Below are 24533 nucleotides of genomic sequence, written 5' to 3'. Positions count from 1 at the left end.
GCCCACCTTTAATCCCAGCTCCTCAGACACAGAGGCAATGATACTCCAAATATCCTTTTTTTTTTTTTTTTTTTTTTTTGGTTCTTTTTTTTCAGAGCTGGGGACTGAACCCAGGGCCCTGCGCTTCCTAGGCAAGGGCTCTACCACTGAGCTAAATCCCCAACCCCTACTCCAAATATCCTTGTTCTAGTCCTCAAAATATGTGGAAAAGGATAGCTGGGCAGTGGGGGTGCCCACCTTTAATCCCAATTCCCCAGACACAGAGGGAGGCAGATCTTTGATTTAAGGCCAGTTTGGTCTACAGAGCAAGTTCCAGGGTAACCAGGGTAACACTGAGAAACCTTATCTCAATAAATAAATAAATAAAATAAAATAAATAGTAATAGTTTTTTAAAAAAGAAAAAGAATTGACCCAAGAGTGATGACGTACACCTGAAGCAGGAGTATCAGGAGTTTACGGGCATTCTCTGTATAGTGAGTTCAAAGCTAGCCTGGGCCATAGTGTTAGAGCTTTCTTAAAAGAAAGGAAAGAAGGAAGGGAGAGAGGGAGGGAGGGAGGGAGAAACGGAGGGAGGGACGGAGGAAGGAAGGAAGGAAGGAAGGAAGGAAGGAAGGAAGGAGTCTCCAGATGTGGAGAGACAGCTCCCAGAACTGGAGAGACAGAGACAAGAGATCCAGTCTGCAGCAGATCCGAGGCCAATCTAGGCAACATTGCAAGAAGCTCTTGTCTCATAAAAAGCCAAAAGAAACGAGTGACTTACCATCCCATTGGTCCCTAGGGTAGATTCAGCTGCTCCAGATGGCTGGCCAGGTGTCCCCTTCCTCCCTCAGGGATCCATGTATGTCCCTCCTGAGCTGCCCCCTCAGTGGAAAAGGGCAGCCCCTCCCTGATAGAGCCTTCCCTTGTGGGCATCTGAGCAGTCAAATTCTGCTACTAGACCCTCCAGACAAACTTTTAAGAAATAAAAGGGTCGCTGGACATAGAGCCTTGGGCATTTGGCCTGGTGCTAGTGTATTTGTTTATCGTGTTCAAGACCCGGGGCTCAGTCCTCGGCACAGTGTGAACTGGTGTTTATAATCTCAGTGCTTGGGAGGCAGAAGCAGGGCAAAAATCCATCATCAGACACATCGTAAGTTCAAGGCTGGCCTGGGTTACATGAGACTTTGTCTTTAAAAAGAAGACTCTTGCTCTCTTGCTGTCTTGCTCTTACCCTCTCCCCACTTTGTGCCTTCTCTCTCCATTCCCCTCCCCCATCTCTGTCCATGTGCTCATGGCCGGCCTCTCTACTCTTCTTCTACTTCTTCCTTCTCTCTCTCTCTCTCTCTCTCTCTCTCTCTCTCTCTCTCTCTCTCTGCCCCCACTACCCTCTTACATCCCCTCCCCATGACCTAACAAACTCTATTCTTTTTTTTTTTTTTTTTTTTTTTTTGGTTCTTTTTTTTTTTTTCGAGCTGGGGACCGAACCCAGGGCCTTGCGCCCTAGGTAAGCGCTCCGCATTGAGCTAAATCCCCAGCACAAACTCTATTCTATACTAAAAAAATAAAATAAAATAAAGAAGAAGAAAAGAAGAAAAAGGAATCTTTGCAGATTGTTAGTGACTGGCTGACTGAATAAATATTTCAAGTTCCTGATTTGAGGATACTGAACTGTATTATTTCGTGGGCAATATCGTCATGACCACATCCTTACAAAAGAGATGGGGTGGGGGTGTAGATCTTATGCATAGGAAGAGGAGAGCTGACTGACGATACATAGACAGGGCTAGATAGGGTACCAGAATCCACTGATGGCTGGTCATCTGTAATCCCAGCGTGTAAAGACCTGACCTACACGGAATGTCAAAAGTCAGTTGGGTGACAGAGCAATCCCGTCTCAAAACAAAAAGTGGGGGGAAAAAAAGAACTCCAGAGGTTGCCTGGCCTCAGGACATCACGGCTGTGTCTCCATGCTGCTGCTTCTGCGTATCTAGCCTCCATCACTGAGAAGAAACTTTTGTTACGTTATGGCCTTGAGCATGTGGTAAGTTGTCACCAGGAGCCACAGGTCTCTTCTCATTGGGGGCCAGTGTCACCCTCATGTGCTCAGTCCCACTGGGGACCTGCTTTCTATTTCTCCAACTCCCTAGGTTGGTCCTGCTACAGGGCCTTTGCACAGACTCCGCCCCTTGCTTACGTCCTCCTAAGGTTTCCTCCTACTCACAAATTCGGGCTTCTGCACAGGTGTCCTCCCTTCTGACAGGTCTTCCTTGACTAATGTGCTGGCTAATTTTATGTCAGCTTGATACAATCCAAGAGGAGGGAAGTTGGCTTGAGAAAATGCCCCTGTAAGATTGGCATAGGCAAGCCTGCAGAGCATTTTCTTAGTGATTGATGGGGGAGGGCCCCGCCCACTGTGGGCGGTGCCACCCCTGGACTAGTGGTCCTGGGTTCTACAAGAGAGCAGGCTGAGCAAGCCAGTAAGCAGCCCTGCATCGGCTCCTGCCTCCAGGTCTCTTCCCTGCTTGAGTTCCGGTCCTAACTTCCTTCAGGGATGAACAATGATGTGGAAGCAAAAACCAAATAAACCCTTTTCCTCCCCAGTTTGCTTTTGCACAAAGGTCTATGCACGTGACTCTCATGTCTGTGCAGGGGAAAAGGTTTTCAGGGCACACACAGCAGTGAAATCCAGTATCACCCCTCATCCCAAAGTCAAGCCTCTCTGCACAAGACTTTGAGTGTTCTCAAATAGTTCTTCAAAGTGGATACCTGTACACCCTCTAGGACAGAGAAGGAGCCACTGTTCAGCCCTCTCCAAGTTCTAGATTGTCAGTTACTACCTGCCGTGCTGGTTGGTTCCAGGGACTTGCGTTTGCACAACTCCAGCAGAAAAGCCCGCTACCGCTACCGAGTAGCTCCATTCCTGGTCCCCAAACCATTTCGTATTTTTAGCTCCCTAATATCTGGGATTAGCGTGTACCACTAGACTAGTTTTTGTTTCATTTTGTTCTGTTTGTCGTGTGGACAAGGTCTCATGTGCCCCTGGCTAACCTGGAATTCCCTATGTAGCTCAAGATAATCTGAATTCATTCTCCTGGCCTCTCAGCGTGGGGTTTACAGTCACATGCCTCTCTGCCCGACTTAGGTAGTGTTAGCTAGTTAGTTAGTTGGTTAGTTAGCTAGTTAGTTAGTTTTGAGACACCCTGTAGGTGTCTCACCCTGTAGCCCAAACAATTCTGGAATTCAATATATAAGCAGGCTAGCCTTGGATTTTCAGTCGTCCCCTCTCCTGCACTTGCCCGTTTTTCGTTATCTGTTTAGAAAGGAACCCGCCTGCAGTCCAAGAAATGACTCCACTCCACTCTCCTACACTGCGTACCCCAAGTCGGGTAGAACTCCCAAGGACGCTTATTCACAGAGACCTGCCCAAAGACCAGCACACTAGGGGTTCTTCACGATCTCTATCCAGAGCAAACAGGCGAACCGAGGGTTAAGGGGCGGGGCCTCTGCGAGGGGCGGGGCCTCGGGCGGAGCAGGGTCGGGCTTCGCGCACCTGTAGGTTCTGTCCAGGGATCCGCAGTCGCAGCCCCGGAGCAGCGCCGGGAGCGCGTCCGGAGCGTCCTAGGCTCGCGATCGCTATGGCGGAGTTCCCGTCGAAAGTGAGCACCAGGACCAGCAGCCCCGCGCAGGGCGTGGGAGCATCTGTGTCTGCGCTGCGACCGGACCTGGGCTTTGTGCGCTCCGCCCTTGGGGTGCTCGCGCTTCTGCAGCTGGTGAGCGGGGTAGCTCGGGGACTGGATGGGGAACTTTCCGGGGACCCCCGGGACGCACACTTCCGAGATCGTCTGGAACCTTGCACCCTGGGACGCTCGTGTGACAGCCCTGCGAGCACAGCATGACTCCTGTGGAGGGGACGTACACACCCTACTCGGGTGGTTCCCGCGGCGACACCGCAGCTGAGATCGCAGCTCACTACTGTCCGCCAGTCTGTCCCTTTCCTTCTGCCCTGCCCCCTTCCCTCTAGGACCGTGCTCTGGCTTTCTCCGCCGGGCAAAGTCCACTGTCTGCCTCTTCACCCGGCTTTAGCCACTAAGTGCTTTGGCTCTACAGCCCTCCTGGACAGGGCAGGACACCACATCGGTGGCCCTGACGCGCGCGCTCCCTCCATGGTACCTGCCCGGGGTCGGTGGACCAAATCTCCTTCCTTGGGCTGTGGAGATTGGCAAAGGCCAGAAACCACATGCCTGCCGTCCCCGGTACTCATCAGGCCCACTGAGTGCATCCTAAGGTGTCAGCTATCTTTTTATAGTATCCTCCTGCAAGGGTCTGGAGGCCTGTGGCTGCCTCTGGGGAGCCGTCTGCATTAACTGAGATCCACTGGCAGAGGAATAGGGTAACACTGGAGGTGGCCGTCTCTGTCATCCCTCCAATGGGCACATGGAGCCATGGTGCCAGGCCAGGCTAGGGAGTCGGGAGACCTGCAGTGAGACTAGGTCTTTCCTGCCCTCCAGGGGAGTGGCCATGTCCACCTGGGGCATGCTATCTTGGTTTCTAGATTTCTGATCTTCCTTAGTGAGCCTTCGCCCTTCGCCCTCACCCCCAACCCTGCGCCGTCTTCTCCCTGGGTTTGTTTAAGATTCTGATTCTTGGGCCCCACCCCAGGGAAAAATGTGAAACCGCACTTTAAATCTTCAATAGCGCACCAAGAAATTTGCATTTTAATGTCTTCTTCCGGAGTGGTTTTGGGCTACTGTTTGGTTTTGATGAGATCAGGGAAGATAGCACGATGCCCTCTTCTGGGACCAATTTAACTCTGCAGCGTAGTCGACCCTGGAGTGTTGGGCTCTTGGTGATTGGCTTGTTTGTTTTATTTATTTTGTTTTATTCAATTCGTTTCTGTATTTTTTATTTTTTTGAGACAGGGTCACATATAGCCCAGATTGGTCTTGAATTCTCACTTAGCTATTGCTGGCTTCAAATTCCTTATGTAGGCGAGGCTAGTCTTGGACTAGATTTTCCCAAGTGTTGTAATTCCTCTCGGGCGCCACCCGACACCACTACTCCAGGGTCTGCAGCTGGTGTCTTTGAACCTCACACCCGGGAGTCAGCTTTGGGCTGTGGGCGGAGCTAAATGGTTTGTGAAAGGGACAGAGAGGAGAAAGGTCTAGGGGGGCTTCACTGAGGGGCTAGAAGGCTAGCTTTTGAGCTGGGCCTTCAGTGGAATGCGAGGCTGGGGTAGTGCGGGGAATGGTGTGGGGACAGCAGACGGCTGAGTTGAGTGACGTAGGGAAAGAAGCCCACAGGCTGAGCAGGAGATGAAGCATCTTTCTGGTCTGGCCAGGAGCCCAGCATTTTATGCATCTAGGGCCAGAACTGGGGTCTTGGTTATGTTGGTGGCCTTGGGAGGTTTTGGAGCATGAAGATGTCAGGGTGTGAAGTGATAGGTGCCCTTTACTCCCTACCTTCGTCCCTATATTCGTTCCACAGACCTCACTTGGAGACTATGCCAGCCGCTGGTTCCTAAGATGTTTCTGTGGCAATCTACTCCACTGGGGCCGAGAGGGGGGAGGGGCAAAGATAGGCACCATACCTGCTGGAAAGCCACAACTAGCTAGGTGGAGGCTAGCTAGGTGTTTTTTGTTTTTGTTTTTTGTTTGTTTGTTTGTTTGTTTGAAAGACAGGGTCTCTCCACATAGTTTTGGCTGTCTTGGAACTCACTTTATAGACCAGGCTGGCTTCTAATTAAGAGTTTTGGGATCAAAGGCATGCAACAGCACGGTCAGATTTGACTAGAATTTTCTTCTCTTAGCAGATGAGAAAACAGGCTCAGAAGTTTCTTTCTAATCACTCCCTTCCTGGAGAGCTGTTTTCTGACCTCTCCAGCCCCTACTCATATTGGTTTGCTCTTACAGTGTGGGGTGTGGCACTTTAGAGGAAGTGGGAGAGGCTCCATGCCTAGTGCCGGGCCCCTGGGGATCAGGGAAGGCTGCCTGGAGGAGGCGGTAAACTGAGACGATTGGCTCTGTCTCCTAGGGTATAGAGAGTCCTGCAGTGACGGAAAGATGGATGAGTAGCAAGCCCAAGCTTCCGGAGCAAAACATAGTTCTTCCTTTAGCATGGTAGTTCGCCTGCAGAACCTGACATCCACAGACACTTGATGGTTTTTTTACTACTCCATAACTTTACCCACACCCATCTAGATCCAGAAAGAATGTAAGAGGGTGCTGTTAATCATTAAAACAGAAGTTAGTGTGTTTCTAAAGCTTGACTTGAGAAAGCTATGAAAAGACCTAACCTGCAAGTTTAAAATGTTAGCTCTGGGCTGAGCTTCCTAGTAACAAAAGCAAAAAGAGAAACACGAGTCTTTGCCGCTATTGTCTAAACAGGCAGGTGAGTTTGACCTAGAGACAACTTTTTGCTTCATGTTACAGTTCTTTGTGAGGCAAGGGAGGGGAAGGTGCTGACAGGCACCTGAGGTGCATCCCAATGAGTTTAGAAAAGCTTTGAAGAGTGTGGGGGTGAAGTGCTCATATTTTTCTTTCCTTTCTTATTTTGTTTTTGTTTTTTGAGACAGGATTTCTCAGTGTAGCCCTACCTGTCCTGAAACTTGCTCCACAGACCAGGCTGGCCTCCAACTCATAGAAATCCTCCTGCCTGTGTGTTCCAAGTGCTGGGATTGAAGGTGTTCACAAGTACTGCCGGGCTCATATTTTTGCTACTTTTTTTTTCTTTTCTTTTTTTCAGAGCTGGGGACCGAACCCAGGGCCTTGTGCTTGCTAGGCAAGCGCTCTACCACTGAGCTAAATCCCCAACCCCTTTTTGCTACTTTTTAACACATGTCCCCTCCCCAGCTTTGGGACAAGGGATGATCTTACCTGGGACTTACTGATAAGCACAAAGGGACTTGAGTAGAGTCACATGACGGGGTTGGAGGGAAGACAGCAAAGCTACTGCCCATGGGTAGGACTTGCACTTAGAGCTGGCTGTTTGACGCCTGATTCCATCAATGTCTCCTGCTGCCTTTAAATGAGGTTCTGGGGTTCCTAGATGACCTTGCAAGAGAAGGATGACCTCTTCCGGAAGGGGAGACTCAGCCGAGACTTTTGGGGAGGGCTTCCTGGAAGAGGTGAGCTCTTACGAGTCTGTCTAGATGATTGGGGTTTTAGAAGAAGGGTCTAGCAGGGTACAGTGGCAAACGGGGCCTGTAACCCCAGTGCCCCAGTGAGTGGGAGGCTAAAGCAGGAGGATCGAGAATTTGAGACCGGCCTGTTTAGCAGGGACACAGATTAAGCCCTGGTGCCAGGATGTGGGGGTTACCTATATATTATGAACGACTTGAGGGAATGGGGGTGTTCACAGTGTGCCCTTCCTAGTCTTCCTCTTAGGATTGGGGTCAGCCACACAGTTCTATTTTTAGGTAAACAAACAGAGGCCTCTTCTATCACCGTAGTGTTTCTGTGTCTCTTTGAGAACACTGGCTGATTGTAAGCCTGGAAGCAGAGGCTTGGGTTCAAATCCAGACTCTGCTTCTTTCAACTTGGGATCCTAAGAAAGTTCTCCCCATCCCCCTCAACCTTATACCCCTGTCTGCAGAACAGTAATGGTAGAGAAGTGGTGCCTGCCAAGAGCTTAGCCTGGCACATGTTGGCATGAAGGCAGGATTCACTGGGCCCTAAAATCCTGGGGCTCTTAGGCAAGCTTGAATGGTTCTAGGGACAAAGCTCATCTCTGAAAGCTTCGTCATCCTTCTCTTTTGGGGAACACGAGGAAGCTCATCCTGATGATTCTGGCTCTATATCAGTCCCAGTAGGCAAGCTGGCTTCTCTCCATGGAGGGGCAGGATAAGGCCCAAAAGAGCTCTGGCTTCCAAGAAGGGGCTGCTGTGTTGCTGAGCAGATGTGAGCAGTGGGCGGGTGGAATTGGGAGGACAGAGTTGGGGGTTTCCTTAAGCCCTGGTCTGTGGTTCTTTGGTAGCCTCAGTCAAGCCTGCTGGTTCCTGTGCCAAAGCCACGAGTGCCCTGCATGGCTAATTCCCACCGCGCTCCCACTCGCTGGTGGGCAAGAGTGTAATAACTGTGGGAATTCATTTGTAATTACTCAATTAGAAACAACAATTTATTCTCCTTTAAAAAACAAAAGCGAAGGGGTTGGGGATTTAGCTCAGTGGTAGAGCGCTTGCCTAGGAAGCGCAAGGCCCTGGGTTCAATCCCCAGCCCTGAAAAAAAGAACCCCAAAAAAAAAACCCAAAAGCGAGCGGATGGAGCGCTGAGTTTAAGGCTAGCCTGATCTACAAGTCAGGTTCCAGGACAGTCTGAGGAAACCCAAGGCAAGCTCAAGGCAGGACAGCCTGAGCTACATAGACCCTATCTCGTAAAAGGCAAATGAATACATAAACGTGCAGAGAGTGCTAAAGTTGGACCAAGCTCCGCTCCCTATGAGGGCAGCCATTTTGGAGCATTTGCAGTCGGCTTTCTATGCCTTTAAAAAGCACTGATGGCCCGCAGGGGCCAGGGGCCAGGGGCCAGGGGATAGGGCAGGGTAGTGAGATGCTCAGCAGGCAAACCCCTCTGTTATCAAGCGCAGTAGGAGACCAGAACTGACTCTGGTCACTCGCAGTCTGACCTCCATGAGGGCACCATGGCATGTGAACGCCCGCGCATGTGCACAAGCACACCCACGGCAGAATGAATAGAAGTGCGAGTTTAGAAAGCCCGCAACGGTTTTACGGTGTTTGTCTGTTGTGAGCCGCCACGGAGGGGCTGCTGTGACTCTACAGCCTCCGCTCACTTGGCTACAGCTCAGGTTTTCAGCCACCATCGCATTTTTCAAACGTTTTGTTCTTTGAAAACAAGCAAGCAAGCAAGCAGATGAAGAAACAAAGTCAGACCTAACAGCCAAATATCCCAGTGATAAAAAAAAAAAAAAGATTGGTAAAATGTGATCTTTTTCATTTCCGCCAACCGCTTCTGTCCTCCTCACCAGTATATGTGTAGTGGGGCTGGTGTGTGTGTGTGTGTGTGTGTGTGTGTGTGTGTGTGTGTGTGTGTGTGTGCACGCGTGTGTCTGATTGCACAGAATTCCAGCCCCATTTAAAAGCCCGGTGAGGCTGGCAGCGGTGGGCCATGCCTTTAATCCCAGCATTCCGGAGGCAGAGAGAGGCAGATGGGGGTCTCCGTGAGTTGGAGATCAGCTTGGTCTACAGAGTGAGTTCCAGGACAGCCACACAGAGAAACCACAAAGACGTGTCAGGGCACAGGAAGCTGTGTATTTTCTGTTTTTCCAAAGCCCTCATTTCCATATTATTTATTTATTTATTTATTTATTTATTTATTTATTTATTTATTTATTTTTATGGCATTGGAGGCTAAAGATGCTTGGCAACTAACTGCTCTACCCCTGAGCTCCAGGTCACAGATTCTTCATTTCAAACGTTTACATTTTATTTATTTATTTATTTATTTATTTTATCATTTATTGTTTATTTCATGTATGTGAGTACACTACTGCTCTCTTCAGACACACCAGAAAAGGGCATCAGATCCCATTACAGATGGTTGTGAGCCACCATGTGGTTGCTGGGATTTGAACTCAGGACCTCTGGAAGAGCAGTCAGTGCTCTTAACCACTGAGCCATCTCTCCAGCCCTATTTATTTATTTATTTATTTATTTATTTATTTATTTATTTAATGTGCATGGGTATTTTGCCTGCATGTGTGCCTTTGTGCCACCTGCGTGCCTGGTGCCCAGGGAGGCCAGAAGAAATCCCTTGGAACTGGAGTTACAGAGAGTGGTGAGGTGCAGTGTGGATGCTGGGATTCGAGTCTCCGTCCTCTGGAAGAGCAACCATTGCTCTTAACCACTGAGCCATCTCTCCAGCCTAGAGTCTCCATCTCAGCACAAGGAACATATTAGCCTCCTTGCTTCTGTAGCAATTCAAGGTGCAGCTGGCCCCTGAGCTGGACAGCCTGCCCCTGGTTAACACCTCTGCCACTTTACGCCGGTCAGCACGAGTGTTCTGCATATGCCAATGACTTGTCTGTGTAACACATTTCTGAAAGTGGGTTTCCAGGATCAGAGGGCACGGGCAGTGTGTGTTAGCACCCTACCCCACCCGGGCTGTTTACCTGCAGTTTTTACGCTGTTACGTAGTTAACTGTTATGCTGTGTTTAATTTTAACACGCTTACTCCCAGTTCTCTTCGTTATGTTTTTCAATTTTAGGTAGGCTAAGTCCCTAAGTTGTCCAGGTTGGCTTTGAACTCTTTCTGTAGCTTAGGTTGGACCTGAACTTAAAATCCTCTCTCCTCAGACTCAAGTAGCTGAGAAGACAGGCCTGTGCCTCTCCGAGGAGACCGGCCTGTGTTACCACACCCTGCTGTACTTGGGATAGGGATGGGGATTGCCAAGCGACCTCCATGGAGGTCACCCCTTTGCCCTATTTCCAATAGATGCCTCCCCCAGCCACCCTGGCTGGTGATGCGATACACTTCTGGACGCACCCCTGTCTGATAGGCACAAATGGCGGGTTGGTATGTGGTGTTCGTCTGTCTCTGTCCTCCCGGGAGTGAGCATGACCTTTAAGGGAAAATGTCTCAGAGTCCTTTGTGTGTCCTCCATCTGTGAAACTGCCAGGCCTGGCCTCTGGCCTGCTGCAGAAGTGCCAGGAGACTTTCAGATAGTGCTTTCTGTTTTTATGTTTAGATTTATTTATTTATTTTCAATTTTTTTCATTTTAGGTTTCTGAGGCTTGGCCGTGTAGCTGAGCCTGGTCTTGAACCCTGATCTTCCTGCTTTCATCTCCCAAATGGCTTCCAGGTGTCCCACCACACCCTCTCCTGGTGTTTGTTTCAAAGTGTGAATTTTGTTGTTACTGAGGGTCCCCACTTCTTTTTTTTTTTTTTTTTCCTGGCTTCTGGAAATTGAGGCAAGGTGAGACCTTTCCATAACTCAACATCATTAAGGTCTGTGTTGAGCTTGGCCATCTGTATTAACTACACCCAGACAGGATGTGCCAAGGAGACAGCCTCAGTGGCTTTCAGGCGGATTAACCTACAGGAATCACCTTTTCTCCATAAGGACATGTTCTGAGACCTTAGATAGGGTTCCTCTGTACCTATGTAGCTGTGGCAAATTTAATTTGTAATTGAACACAGCAAGAGATTGACAGTAACCATTGTAGCAGTGTACTTTTATGAAAGTTTTTTTAATATTTATGAATAGGGCCAGGCGTAGGGGCATATGTGACTTTAATCCCAGAACTCAGGAGGGAGAGGCCGGTAGATCTCTGAGCTTGAAGCCAGCTTGACCTACAGAGTGAACTCCAGGTTGTAGGAGACTGCATAGCAAGACCCTGTCTCAAAAACCAAAAACAATATCTAAGTAATATGAGTTGTTATTTAAATGAAATGTTGTGTGTGTGTGTGTGTGTGTGTGTGTGTGTGTGTGTGTGTGTGTGTGTGTGTTCGTGTACACAGGCAAGCCACTGCAAGAGTAAAGAGGCCAGACGACCACTTCTGGGGGTTGGCTCTCTCCTTCCACCCTGTGGCTCCCAGAGCTCAGACTCACTCTGTTGGTAGCGTCAGGAGCCTTACTCGCTGTGCCATCTCACTGGACCTGTGAATTAAAAGCCAGATGCACAGTGACCCATATTTCTAACCCCAGCCCTCAGGAAGTGAAGAAGAGCTATCAGACATTCAAGGCTATCCTCTTTTATATGGTTGAGTTTGAGGCTACCTTCTGCTGCAGGAGTTCCTGCTTTCAAACAAACAAACGTGATTTTTTTTTTTTCTTTTTTTTTTTTCGAACTGGGGACCTAACCCAGGGCCTTAAGCTTGCTAGGCAAGCGCTCTACCACTGAGCTAAATCCCCAACCCCCGTGATTTTTTTTAATGTAATATTTTCTGACTGGGAATAACTGAGACCACACAAAACTGTGTTTGATTGAGGAGGGACAGTGGTGGGAGGGGACCCAGGATCTCTTCTCTCTACCTGTGGAATTTTAACCTTGCCACATACTGGTTGCAGTTAATTTTATGACTTCCGTTGCAGTAGACAGCCCATGTCCTCCCACTTAACGGGGACTTACGTTTCACTTACTGTTAGCTTTACTGTTAGTCAGGTGAATATACAGATTCATTGTGGGGCCTATAAAGGAAATCTGTGTGCATTAATGCCAGGATATATGTCACAGTGAGCGAAGGTGCCTTACTGCTCTCAAGGGACCAAGTAGCAGTTCTATGTGTACTGAGGGCCAGGGCTAGGCCCAGGCTGTGCAGTCAGTGAGAGAGCCTGGGGCAGAATCAAGTATAACAATGGCTCTCAACCTTCCTAATGCTGTGACCCTTTAATACAGTTCCTTATGCTGTGGTGACTGCAACCCCCCAACCACAACATTATTCCATTGCTACGTTACAACTGTGATTCTGCTACCGTTATGAATCGTAATGTAAAAATCTGATATGCAAGAGATCTACTATGGGACCCTCAAAGGGGGTCACAGACCACAAATTGAGAACTGCTAATGGGTAGCCTGTGGTCATTCATCTCCAGACACAAGGCAGCCCCCTGTCTGAGTCCGGGATTGTATGTATATAGATGGTGCCTGACTGCTACACAGGGGGCCACTCGTGAGAACTTTGCCATGTATAACACTTTTTCATTTTATCGTTACATTGTATTTACTTAACTTTTATTAGTTGCATTTTTTTACGTGTATGTGTGCATGTGTGTGCACATGTGGAGGTCAGAGGACAACTTGTGGGAGGTGGTTCTCTTTCTGTCATGTGGCTCTCAGTACAGGACTCAGGTCATCAGGGATGCTGGCAGTACCTTTACCCAGAGCCATCATGCCAGCCCTACAGTACTTATTTCAAAAGATATAGCAAGTGGAGCCTATGCCCGTGGTCTCAGCTGTCAGGAGGTTAAGACTTGTGAGTTCAAGGTCACCTGGGCTACGTTAGGACATACCAGCCATCTTGAGTAAGTAATGGGACCCTGGGTCTAAAAACCAAAATTAACAAGTGGACAGCCATTCAGAATTCTTTCCAGGCGGGCGGCTGTGGTGCACGCCTTTAATCTCAGCACTCAGGAGGCAGAGGCAGGCAGATCTCTGTTGGGGTTTGAGGCCATCCTGGTCTACAGAGTGAGCTCCAGGGTTGCCAAGGCTACACAGAGAAACCCTTTCTTGAAAAAAACAAAAAAAAAAAAAAAAAGAATTCTTTCCAAATAAATAAAAGTGTTGGGAAGTGGGGAATCACACATAGTTTGTGGCTATGTCCAAAGCTGTGAGCGATGTGGCTGGCTATCAGGCCCAGAGAGGGAAGGCACTTTCCTCTGGCCACACAGCAGTGAGTGAGTGCTGTGAGTTTGGGGCTGCTGGCTGGGCACCCTGGGAGTTTTTCCTAGTAATCTGTCAGCAGAAGGTGGCCTCTACTTCAGGAGCGGGCAGTTCACATTTGCAAAGTCTTCCTGCTCATCGGGCAGTTGCCATATCCAGCGGTGGAGGCTGGACGATGGCCACCCTTCCCTTCGGAGCTGCTGTGAACCTAGGTGGAGGCTGTTTTCCTTGGGAGGGAGAGCCAACCCTCACACTGACAGAGCAGGGTTCCAGCCTTCGTTGCTGGGCAGGGTGACCTTCTCCTGTTTGCTCAGGAAGGAGAGGCAGGGTGACACACCATGGTCTCCAAGTGAGGACAAGGCCAAAGGTCAGGAGGGACCCGCCAAGTAGGCTATCAAGTCCCAGACTTGGGCCAGCACTGCAGCTCAGCCTTGACTGTGGGCTGGATGATCTCTGACACCAGATGACTCTTTCCTTCTACCAGCCTGGGCCTTGGATGTGGGGCATGGCGTGACACCACTCCTCCTGAGAGTGGAGATGGGAGAGATATTTTCAGACCACATTCTGGGAATGCGGAAGGCCTTGCCCTGGGTGTGCAGCTAGATTCGTAGACTTTACGGGGCTAAGAGGCTCACAGGCTGTGGTAGTGCCTCAGTGCTGGCATCCAGACAGTAATATGTCCTCAAAGCACTGATTTCCAGGTGTCCCCACCTCTCAGGAGACAGTACTGAGAGAAAGGAAATCTACCCTTGGGCTGTCCTGCACCCCTTGTGAATGTCCTTAGGCCGGACTCTCATCGTCTAAAAGAGCTTCAGTTTTCCTTCTGTGGACTGGGTTGAGTGCTTCTCTTGGGAGAAAGTTGGTTCCAGAGAAAGAGGAAGGCCCAGGGAGTTAGGGGGCTTGACCTGATGAATGCCAGGCTATGGCGGAAGCTGGAAGCTCAAGAGCTCTACCCGGGCCTTCTTGGGCAGAGTAAGAACTTCCTGAGATGTTCTTCTTCATGGCTGGAGGCATCCTAGTATTGGGGAGACCCAAGCAGACATTACAGGGACCCCCGGGGAAGAGCAAGGAGTGGGGCATGGATGGGTGATGTATGTTTCTGGAACACTTTCAAACACACTGTTGGGGTGCCAGAAAAAATGGAGGGAGGGGTTGGAGTCACAGCCCCCACATGCCTCACACACCAGGAGGTGATGACTGGAAGGGGACCTGCGTCATCTGCTGTATGGGCAGCAGCTGTATGGGGCCGCAGCTGGGGTTAAGTAGGAAGTAATGTGAGTTCATTCTGGGTAGACTTCCTTACTAAATAATAACAATAATAATACACTTAATTGTTTATTATTGGTGTTATTGCTGAACTAGGACCAAGTCTTGTGTAGGACATGCTGGCTTCTGACGTATGGCAACCCTCTAGCCTTCGCCTCCCAAGTGCTGGGATTACAGGTCTGTACCACTTAGCATGGCTCAGCCATCAGCCTATGTGTGTGTGCGTGTGTGTGTGTGTGTGTGTAAACTCTTGTACCTCTGCGATTTAAACACTCTCTTCTGAGACCTACGACTTGCAAATAGCAGGCTGCATAGGAAAACTGCGTTTGGAATTTGGAATACTGTGATGCTGGTCAAGGTCTAGGCAGACTCCCGCAGACCAGATCCAGTTGCCCATCACCCTGCTCTCTTCCTTGGACTTGAAACAGCCTGGCACAGAAGTGTCCCTGGGAAAGAGTACGCTGACAGAGTGACTCTGTGGTTCCTCCTGTGTCTGTTTCAGATAAAGGACAGGACAGCTTGGTGGCTTTGGGCTTCCTGGAGATCTGGACATGGTGCCGAACCCCCCATGTTCTAAAATGCTTCACATCCAGTGCAGGAATTCCAAGGTGCCTCCCCAACCCACCTTTGGCACAGAAAAGAGTGGTGTGTGGTGGTGATATGGCCAGCCCAGGCGCCTGGAGCCTGGGTCTTTTGCTCCTTTGTGTCTTGTGACACAATGGGTTACTTCTTATCCCCATAAAGTCCCTTTCAGTGTAGGGAGAAGGGCCAGGATGAGAGTGGAGGTTGGGATAGGCCAGGCAATGCTAGGCCAAGTTATGAGTGTCCTCAGCTGCCTAGCTGTGCCCCGAGTGAGGGGGAAACCCCAGGAAAGATCACGTGGCCACTCTGGGCCTCAGTTTCCCTGTAGTGGAACGGAGGAGCAGTCACTGAGGGCTGTATCAATGTCAGAGGGTCCACACCTGCTCTTTTTCTTTCTCTCTGTGCTCACATGCACTCTCTCTAAAACATTTAGCTTAATTTCTAACATTCAAACACTGAAGATGTCACAAAATTAAAGAACAATTTCTAACATCCCTTCAGGACTTCGCAGCTCTGGACAGAGCCCTTGAGAGGCGTGCATAATTCTACCCAGCAGCCCTTAGCTCCTCGGGACTGGGTTTTCACCAGCAACATGCGCTTCTATTCCAGAGGCCTGGCTCAGCCCCTCCTACAACCCGAATAGCCCATCTAGGAACGCTTCCCTTTCCTGAAAGCTCCCTCACTCCATCCTTGCTTTCCTGTGGTTTAACTACACCATATAACTACACCCTCCATGTTATGGCCCCCGGCACACCTGTCCCTGATCCCTTGCCCAATTAAAAAAACAAACAAAAAGCCCTCCTTCATGTGCCCCAGATGAGGACATAGACCAGAAAGGTTAGGTGAATCTCCCAAGACCATACAGTGATTCATTCGACTTTGGTCCGACAATGTCTAGAAATCAGGGGTTGGTGGACACGGAGGTCAAGGTTACCCAGAATGCCAGAGATAGAGTTGCATCCTTTCCTAGAGTCCCACGTGACTCTGTCCCCCTCCCCTCTTCAATTCCCTAATACTTCTAACGTGTAACTTTACCAGTGAGATCTTCCTCTGCCCTATGTCCTAAGACTTTCCTCCTTCTGGAACCCCACCCCTACCTGAATTTATCCCCACAGCACCCACCCTGTGAGCATGCGTATTTGGCCACCCCGCGAGCATGCGTATTTGACCAGTTCATGCTTTTGATCTGATGTGGGAGCACCTTGAAGGTGCCCTGACACAGAAGTGCTACAGTAGAGGGTTCTGAAGAGAGGCACCCAGGGACAGGTCACGCTGCTGGGATGTGTGAGCTACACGAGACACGTTCTGGACGTGGAGTTCTGGTCATGGGGTAAGGGAGTAGAATTAAGGACGCTGGCCTCATTCTCCACTCCCCGCTACCTGCTGCCTTTTGCCACCCCCGAAGAGTGGTGTTTGGTGCTTTAGCTAGACGGAGATCTGTGACAGGTGCATTTCAGTGAGTCCCAGGAGGTCCTGAGGCTTCCGGAACCTCCCTCACAGGACCACACAGGTCAGTCAAGGGGTCAGCAAAATACCCAGGCTGATGGCTTAGGGACCAGGAGAAACCTGTTTGCTGGGTTCTAATAAAGGAACGGACCTTCCTTGTTCTAGGACAGAAACCAAGTCAGCTTCCTAGGCGTGGGGCCAAGCTCCACAACTCCACAGGAACACATATTCTCCTGCCTATCTTGTGCTTTATCTCTAGTGTGTGTTTACTGATCTGGAAATCATGGGTGGAGTCAGATAGGGTGGGAACATGTTCTACAGCCCTGCCCTCGGAGGGGACTGACACGTTTTGCCTTATCCATCCCTCAGCAACTCCTTTCTTACAGCTCTGACAAGGCAGAGCTGGCTAATTCACCTTTTACCTTCAGTGTACTGGATGCCTGCTGAGTGTTGACGGAAACTTGGCAAGACAGCCCAGAGAGAGGGTAATTGGGAGGTCACTAATCTAGGCCAGGGAGCCTCAGCTGGTTAACTGGTGACCCCTCCGCTGAAGCTTATGAGTGACAGCATTGTAGGTGGGCATGAATGTGAACATGCATGGGCCTTTTCTGGATTGTCATTTGGACGCTCTTTCTAATTTCCTTTCAGATACTAGGGAACAGCCAACCCACGGGCAAGGTTGGGAACCTGGAACGTACTTCACCTAAGAGCTGATGGTTCCTAGGTGTTCCCCCTCTTCCCCTTCCCACATCTCACCTGAGATGCTGCCGGAGATGTTATTCCAGGGCGTACTCATTCCTCTGACAGAAATGACCTCGCCTAGCTCTGGGGGTTCATGGCCTTTCTAGTGTGTCTATTTCAGGCACGGTGATTTGGGGTGGGGAGTACAGGGTGTGTGAGGGCCAGGTGTGGTGCCACATACCTGTGGCATAGTGCTTGAGAAGCAGAAGTGTGAGTTCAAGGTCAGGCTGGACTAATGAGGCCATGCCAAGAAAGAGGTTGGAGGACAACTTTAAGGAAGTCAGTTCTTTCCTGCCACATAGGTTCTGGAGATCTAACGCAGGTCGTCAGACTCAGTGGCGAGTGCCTTCACCTGCTGAGCCATCTCCCTGGCCCTTGAGTTGTAACAAAATGAGGGCTGGCTCCCAGTTTGGCATGTGACCACAGACTAGGAAGGCCTTGCTATACTGTCCCATCTTCTTCACTGTAAAGTGGGCACAAGGGCCAAACCCTGGGCGTGCTCGTGAGGGTCAGAGGCAAGAGCAGATGGAGGGGTGCTATGTGACATGGGATGTCTGGGGCTCACCCTAGCTGGGGAGTGCAGTACAGAGTCTTCTTTGGCTGGGGCATTGCTGGGCTCCTAGGCCTGCTCAGCTACGGGGTCCCTGTCATCATCCTGCAAGCGCGTATTCCAAACCAAAGAAACTTCCTTGTGGTGGGGTGGTTTGAGAGAAGGTGGCTGGCAGAGCCCCAACTCCGAGTCCTGAGCCCTCGGGTGAGAACTGCTCTTTAGATCCCTCTGGACTTGCAAGAGGCCTGTCAGCAGAGTGGGTAGGCCAGGGGATGGGAACTTGTTTCCAAAGACCAGCATCCTGAGGACAGCTCTGCTCCTAAGATCTGACTGAAAGTGGTCTCATCCTTGGGCTGGGGCCACCGGCTTCCACACTGTGCGGGCAGAGGGAGGAACAATCCTTCTGTGTCTAGCAACAGAGGCCTTCTCCAGAGCCACAGTAGACTTCCACACCCATGGTGGCAGAGTTCCAGACAAGAGGAGAGTGGGTATCCCCCAACCTAGATAGAGATCCTTGGCCAGCCAAGAGGATGCTGGGGAGGCCTAGGACAGCCACGGAGTTGTACTTCCCTGGGTCTTCCGCGGGATCCTTGGGGTGTGCCCCTGCAAGGAGTCTGTGTGTGGAACCCTCTGCGGTTGGTGTTTTGTGACAGGACTCTGAGGGGAGAGACTACACAGGCTGACTGTTGCTCCCAGTGTAAAATTGAGCGTACTCCCAGGCCTCGAGGTCTGAGGTGGGTGCGATCCCTTCACTGTTTACAAATGAGGTAAGGAAACAGACCAGTTAGTTGTGCAGGTGGAAGAGGAACGGGTTCTTTTTTTTTTTTTTGGTTCTTTTTTTCGGAGCTGGGGTTTGAACCCAGGGCCTTGCGCTTCCTAGGCAAGCGCTCTACCACTGAGCTAAATCCCCAACCCCGAGGAACAGGTTCTAAACAAAGCCCATGCCTTTAGGTTCAAAATACACAGTTAGGGATTTCTTTTTTTTTTTTTTTTTTTAAGATTTCTGTATGTGAGGACACTGTAGCTGTCTTCAGACACACTGGAAGAGGGCACTGGATTCCATTACAGATGGTTGTGAGCCGCCATGTGGAGCAGTCAGTGCTCTTAACCACTGAGCTATCTACACATATACACACTCACACACTCACTCACACATACACAGACACATACACAATACACATATACACACATGCCATACACGCATACCATACACACTCAGACACACTCACCCACACACTCACCCACACACTCACTCACACTCACTCACACACTCACACTCACACACACACACACATACACACACACACACACACACACACACACACACACACACACCCCTCTTATTTTGAGACATGGGTTCACATGGCCAAAGACTGGCCTATGACTCCCTAGGTAGATGTTGGCCTTGAACTCATCGTGAGTCTCCTTTTCCTTCAGTGTTAGGGCTGCAGGTATGAGCCTCCAAGACTGGCTTCCAGCAGGCCTGTTGTTGTTTTTCCCTGTGACAAAATCGAGACCCTGGTCTGCTGTGGGCGGTACTGACATATGCAGCATACACTGTATGGGAGAGACGCTGTTCCTCCCTTGGGTGGTAGTATCTGGGGGACCTAGGCAAGAGCCTTTTGTCACACAGCATGGTGGGATTTGAAAAGGGGGAACAGTGGCCAGACAATATCCCCAGCACAGATGTAAACAGGCGCCAGCCAAGATTTCTTTGAAGAAGCTGTTTTAAATTGTGCGTGCGTATGGGCGTGCTCCCTGCCACTGTGCACACACAGAGGTCTGGGGACAACTTCTGGAAGTCACTTTTCTCCTAATACCTGAGTTCCAGAATTGAACTCAGGTTGTCAGGCTTGTGGCAAACATTTTACCCTCTTAGCCATCTTGCAGGCCTAAGGTACTTTTGAGTTAACAAGAAAGGAGGACAAGGCCTTAGGGGTTGGGGATTTAGCTCAGTGGTAGAGCGCTTGCCTAGAAAGCACAAGGCCCTGGGTTCGGTCCTTAGCTCCGGGGGGAAGGAGGCCAAGGCCTGAGCTCCAGCAGGCCCTGTTCGGCTCTGAGAAACTTGCCCCTATTTTTCTACAGGTGCTGGGGCTGCTGGTGTGGGCCTTGATCGCTGACACCCCATACCACCTGTATCCTGCCTACGGCTGGGTTATGTTTGTCGCTGTCTTCCTCTGGCTGGTAACAATTGTCTTCTTCATCATCTACCTGTTTCAACTGCATATGAAGTTGTACATGGTGCCCTGGCCGTTGGTGGTGAGTTGGGGCAGGGGCACTGGGTGGCTCCAGGCTGAGTCCTCTTGTCTGTGAATGGCTAGGACAAGACCTCTTGACCTTCCATTAATGTGAAACAGAGGGTGTGTGGGTGGGTGGGTAGGGTTCCTCCTGCCTCTTAGTTACCTGAGGAGCTGGGATGGGGAAGTGTGGGGCCAGCAGTGAGGGGCTGTTGATGGCCCTGCAGATATCCTAGGGAGTCTTGGGATACTGTTCTGTCTTGAGGGTGATCAGAATTTTGAGCTAGGAGGTCTGGGTTTGTCAGTGCAAGCTGGGGCTTAGCATGGGTCCTAGCTTCCTCCAGGAGGCTCCCCCGATTTGGAGAGAAGGGTACTCCAGGTTTGTCTCAGGCCGGACTCCTCTGACTACAGGAAGCACCCTAGCCAGACACAGAAAATGGCTGGCTTTTTTTTTTTTTTTCTGCAACCCAGAAAACCCATGCAGCTGCATCTAAGCCTTTTAGTGAACACAGAGGCACATGATCGCAAGGCAAGCGAGGCTGGAACTGGGCAGCAGTTGTTTACAACTCAATGCCTGTTTAATGAGAGGAAACGTGAGTCATGCTCAGACAGAATGGGTTTGTTAGATCCTTGTATCACTAGCCAGAGCCAGGCAGGGTGTGCAGTGGTCGCTCATTGTACTTGGGTACAAGATTTGGGCTTGAGGTGGTGGTGGCTGGACTCCCAGCTGAGGGCCTAGCCCCCTTCTGAATATCCCTGAGCCCCCAAAGAAGAAGCCTGCAAAGCGGGAGACCTCCGTCTCCGGGGCAAGGATGACATTGCAGCACAGCGCTCAGTGAAGGCGGCCAGCTGGTGCTGGCTGGTGCTGCTGGGCTGAGGTGGGCGGTGACCCTTCTCTACTCAGAGTTGGAGACTGTCGACCTGTTGACCAGGCAAGATGGACTAGTGAACTGGGCCAAGAAGTTTCCAGAAAACTAACAAGTACCTGGCCCTGAGGAGCTGCCTCTGTCCAGCTTCAACCTTGAGAGGATGAGGCCCCTTGGTGCCAAGCCTTGAGGGCTTTTGTTTGTTGTACTGGTGGTGCTAGGGCTCAAATCCAGGACCTCATAAATGCAGAACAAACGCTTTACCACTGAGATCCATGCCCAGCCCTGGTTAGTGTTTTGGTTTGTTTGTTTTTTGATACAGTTTTGATGTGTAAGCCAGACTGACCTGGAATCCATCGTCTTCCTGCCTTTGTGTTTGGACATGTTGGCTCCTGTAAGCTACTTTGCCCAGATTTGAGGGTTTTTTTTGTTTTGTTTTGAGCTAGGCTTTCTCTGTAGCCCTGGCTGTCCTGGAACTCACTTTGTACACCAAGCTGGCCTCAAACTCAGAGATCGGCCTGCCTCTGTCTCCTGTGTGCTGGGTTCAAAGGCACGGGTCGCCACCACCACCCATCTTATTTGGTGTTTTGAGACAGTATCTCGCTATATACACCAGGTTGGCCTCAGATTTGTGATCCTCCTGCCTCTGCCTCTTGAGATACTGGGATTACAGGTGCATACCACGATGCCCGGAAGCCTTAAACATGTTTTCATAGGAGATCTAATTTTAAATGCTGGCAATTAAAGAAAAATGCAAAGCACAAATAAATGGTTGGAGACCAGTTTGAAGACAAGAGCCATCACTGGGGGTATGGAACAGGTCCTGCTGCCAGCTGAAGGCTCACATCCAGGCGTCTGGGTGCCTTGTATAGATTCCTAGGGTCCTGGCCCTGGTATTTGCCCTCAAGTTTAGTGCAAGGGAGTTGTAGATTTCTCCCACTGGGTAGAGGATGTGAGGGCCAGACACAAGGCCAAGTGCTGATGTGGCCGTAGGGAGAGCATGGACATGACATGTGCCAGCTATGAGGTGGCCTGCATTTCTTTAGCTGGTTAGAGGTGGTGGCTTGTTGCAGTGGCACTGTCCTGCGCTGACACTTCAGGCCTTCTTCCCGCCAGGGCTTTCTGACTCAGCTCAAGGTGGCGATGTTCTCCATGGGTGTTTTACATCTTCTCTTCCTTTCCCCCACAGTTACTGGTCTTCTTTGTTGCTGCCACCGTCCTCTATATTACCGCCTTTGTCGCCTGTGCGGCAGCGGTCGATCTGACATCCCTGAGGGGCTCCCGACCATACAACCAGCGCTCAGCGGCCTCTGTAAGTCCCCAGGGCTCCGGCCTTCTGCATGGCTTCCAGCCCAGGCCTCTGTGTACTCATAGGCTCCTGTCTGAGTCGTCACTGGCTGGATGCTCAGTGGGCCTCAGTCTTCCTTAGTGAATGAACAGCAGAACTCAAGGGAACATGAATGCTTAGGATCTACTGTGGACAGTCACGTCACCTGTCACCTTGGGCTGGCTGTCAATCAGTAGACACATTCCATCTACATTTCTTTTATTTGTACTCTTATAAAAAAAAAAAAAAACCAAACTTGGGGGCTGTGTCAAATGGCCATTCACACTCCATCCACAAGGCCCTGTTCACTTCTAGTGGCAGATCCTATAGGTTCTTTGTCAGCCAAGGAAACTGGAGTTGTGGTCATGTCCAGGACAGGGCAGCCTGTGCCGGGTGTCTTCCCTCTTCCTGGTGAATGTGGTTTAGTTAGTGAACTCCCTCTTGGGAACTGAGATCTAAGCCTCTGAAAGCGTATGTCACAGAGTACAAACTGGCTCAGAGAACTCCTGGGGGCTTTGAATATTATTACGGATTGTTTTTGTTTTCAATTCCGGTCCTGGAACCACAGGGCCTTGTGAGGCTGGGCAGCTCTACCTGAGCTGAATCCCAGCCCTGAATGTTACTTGTGGATACTAGGTCCGTTAGGTGTATAAACTTACCCCATGGTCACTCCTTCCAGAGAGCAGGGGAACACTCATGGCTGTCCCTGGCACCATCTGACATGTCTGACCGGTGTAGTTCTGTTGCCCGTGACTCTTAGAACATAATGCCAGGTGTGTGGTGTGTGTGGGTAGGCATAGTGGCTCAAGCTTTTATCCCCAAGTCCATCTGAGGAGACCCACTTGGTCTTGTGTCACTGTCCCCATGTGCTTCCCCGGCTCTCTCTGACTGACCACCTTGGCTTCTTTTCTCCCCTGCCAGTTCTTTGCCTGTCTGGTGATGATTGCCTACGGACTGAGTGCTTTCTTCAGCTTCCAGGCCTGGCGAGGAGTGGGCAGCAACGCGGCCACGAGTCAGATGGCTGGGGGCTACTCTTAAGCCAGCTATGCTGTGACCTAAGCCACGGCTGGGTCTTAGCACAGGGCCACCCCCAACCTTACCGGGCTTAAGCTCTCCAAGCACTCCTGAGGAACAGGCCCAAGCTGGCACAGATGGACAGCCAAGAGCCAGGAGTTGGGACATCCTCCTCACCTCCCTTATTCAGCAGAAGATGATGGGGTTGGGGGCTCTTGTGGCTTTGCCTTGTCATCAGAGAACTTCAGTACCCCAGACTGGGCCACCCTGCTCACCAACACTAAATGCACTAACAGACCTTCAGCCTCTGATCTGCCATAGTGTAAACCTAACAAGACAACACATGGTCTGTGTTCCAGAAGCTAAGCCCGCCCCCAGGCTCTTCTGGTCCCCCCTCCCCTCCCCTACCGCACGCCAACCTGTTGTCGCCCATAGAGAGACTTTTATAGAAGAGTTGGGATTTCGAGGACTGGACTATTTCAGTTGGTTTTAATAGTTTCCAAGACAGCAAGCCTCACCATGTCCCCTCCCTCACGTGGAACTTTCTCTCCCTTTGGGAGAGAGCATCCGTGCAGGGTGCTTCCCCCAGGCTGCTGATTAGACACAGGGGACTTCCAAGGAGGGAGAGAGGGAAGCAGGGCCTTGCCTGGTGAGTTGTCAGGGGGTTAATGGCGACTCTTATTTGGAATTATTATTTTTTACAATTTAAATTAAAATGGATGTGTCTGTTTGGAAAGGTGTTATCATTTGTGGTCCTAGATGCTTGCTAACGTTTTGCTTTTTGGTCCTTTAAGAAAATGGTAACGGGATGAAGTTAGGACCACATACTTGGGGTTTTGATATTGTGAGGAGACCAAGCCTTAGCTCCTGGTCCCCACTCACACCTGCCTGGGTTACTGTAAATATTCACAGTATCTGTTTTGAAGGTTTCAGGATGAAGCCCCAAGGAAAGCTTGGTTTAAGGAATAGCCCATTTTGAGGCAGAGAGGAAAGTAGACCCCTAGCAAGCTAGAGCTCTCACAGTCCCATCAGGTATCTCACGGCCTGACACAACGCCACATAATCTGCTATGGGAGGCATTCTAGGTCCTGCTGCTCAGGTAAGGGAACAGAAGGCAGCATCCCAGTGATGGGCTAGAACGGGTCAGGCTGTTAGCTTTCTTGCCCTGGGTCTGACGCAGTATCGTCAGAG

General features: G+C 50.3%; 1 protein-coding gene across 1 annotated transcript; it reads left to right on the top strand.

Moving 5' to 3' along the window:
* Positions 1–3400: 3400 nt before the first annotated feature.
* Pllp (plasmolipin) lies at positions 3401–24078 on the top strand. The gene is made up of 4 exons (XM_032887853.1): positions 3401–3750; positions 19984–20157; positions 22191–22313; positions 23250–24078. Exons 1-4 carry the CDS (start codon positions 3616–3618, stop codon positions 23364–23366), a joined length of 549 nt encoding a protein of 182 aa, XP_032743744.1. The 5' UTR covers positions 3401–3615; the 3' UTR covers positions 23367–24078.
* The last annotated feature ends 455 nt before the right edge of the window (positions 24079–24533 follow it).

Source organism: Rattus rattus, chromosome 17 (assembly GCF_011064425.1).
Source record: "Rattus rattus isolate New Zealand chromosome 17, Rrattus_CSIRO_v1, whole genome shotgun sequence".
Lineage (NCBI taxonomy): Eukaryota > Metazoa > Chordata > Mammalia > Rodentia > Muridae > Rattus > Rattus rattus.
The sequence above is the reverse complement of the archived record's forward strand: the minus strand, read 5'-3'. Positions and strand labels throughout refer to the sequence as shown.

What these genes read in the sequence shown, in the direction of transcription:
- Pllp (XM_032887853.1), top strand. Translation starts at nt 3,616, where the DNA reads ATGGCGGAGTTCCCGTCGAAAGTGAGCACCAGGACCAGCAGCCCCGCG. An exon ending in TGCTCGCGCTTCTGCAGCTG is followed by an intron (nt 3,751 to 19,983) that starts GTGAGCGGGGTA and finishes ATTTTTCTACAG; the next exon opens with GTGCTGGGGCTGCTGGTGTG. An exon ending in ACCAGCGCTCAGCGGCCTCT is followed by an intron (nt 22,314 to 23,249) that starts GTAAGTCCCCAG and finishes CTCCCCTGCCAG; the next exon opens with TTCTTTGCCTGTCTGGTGAT.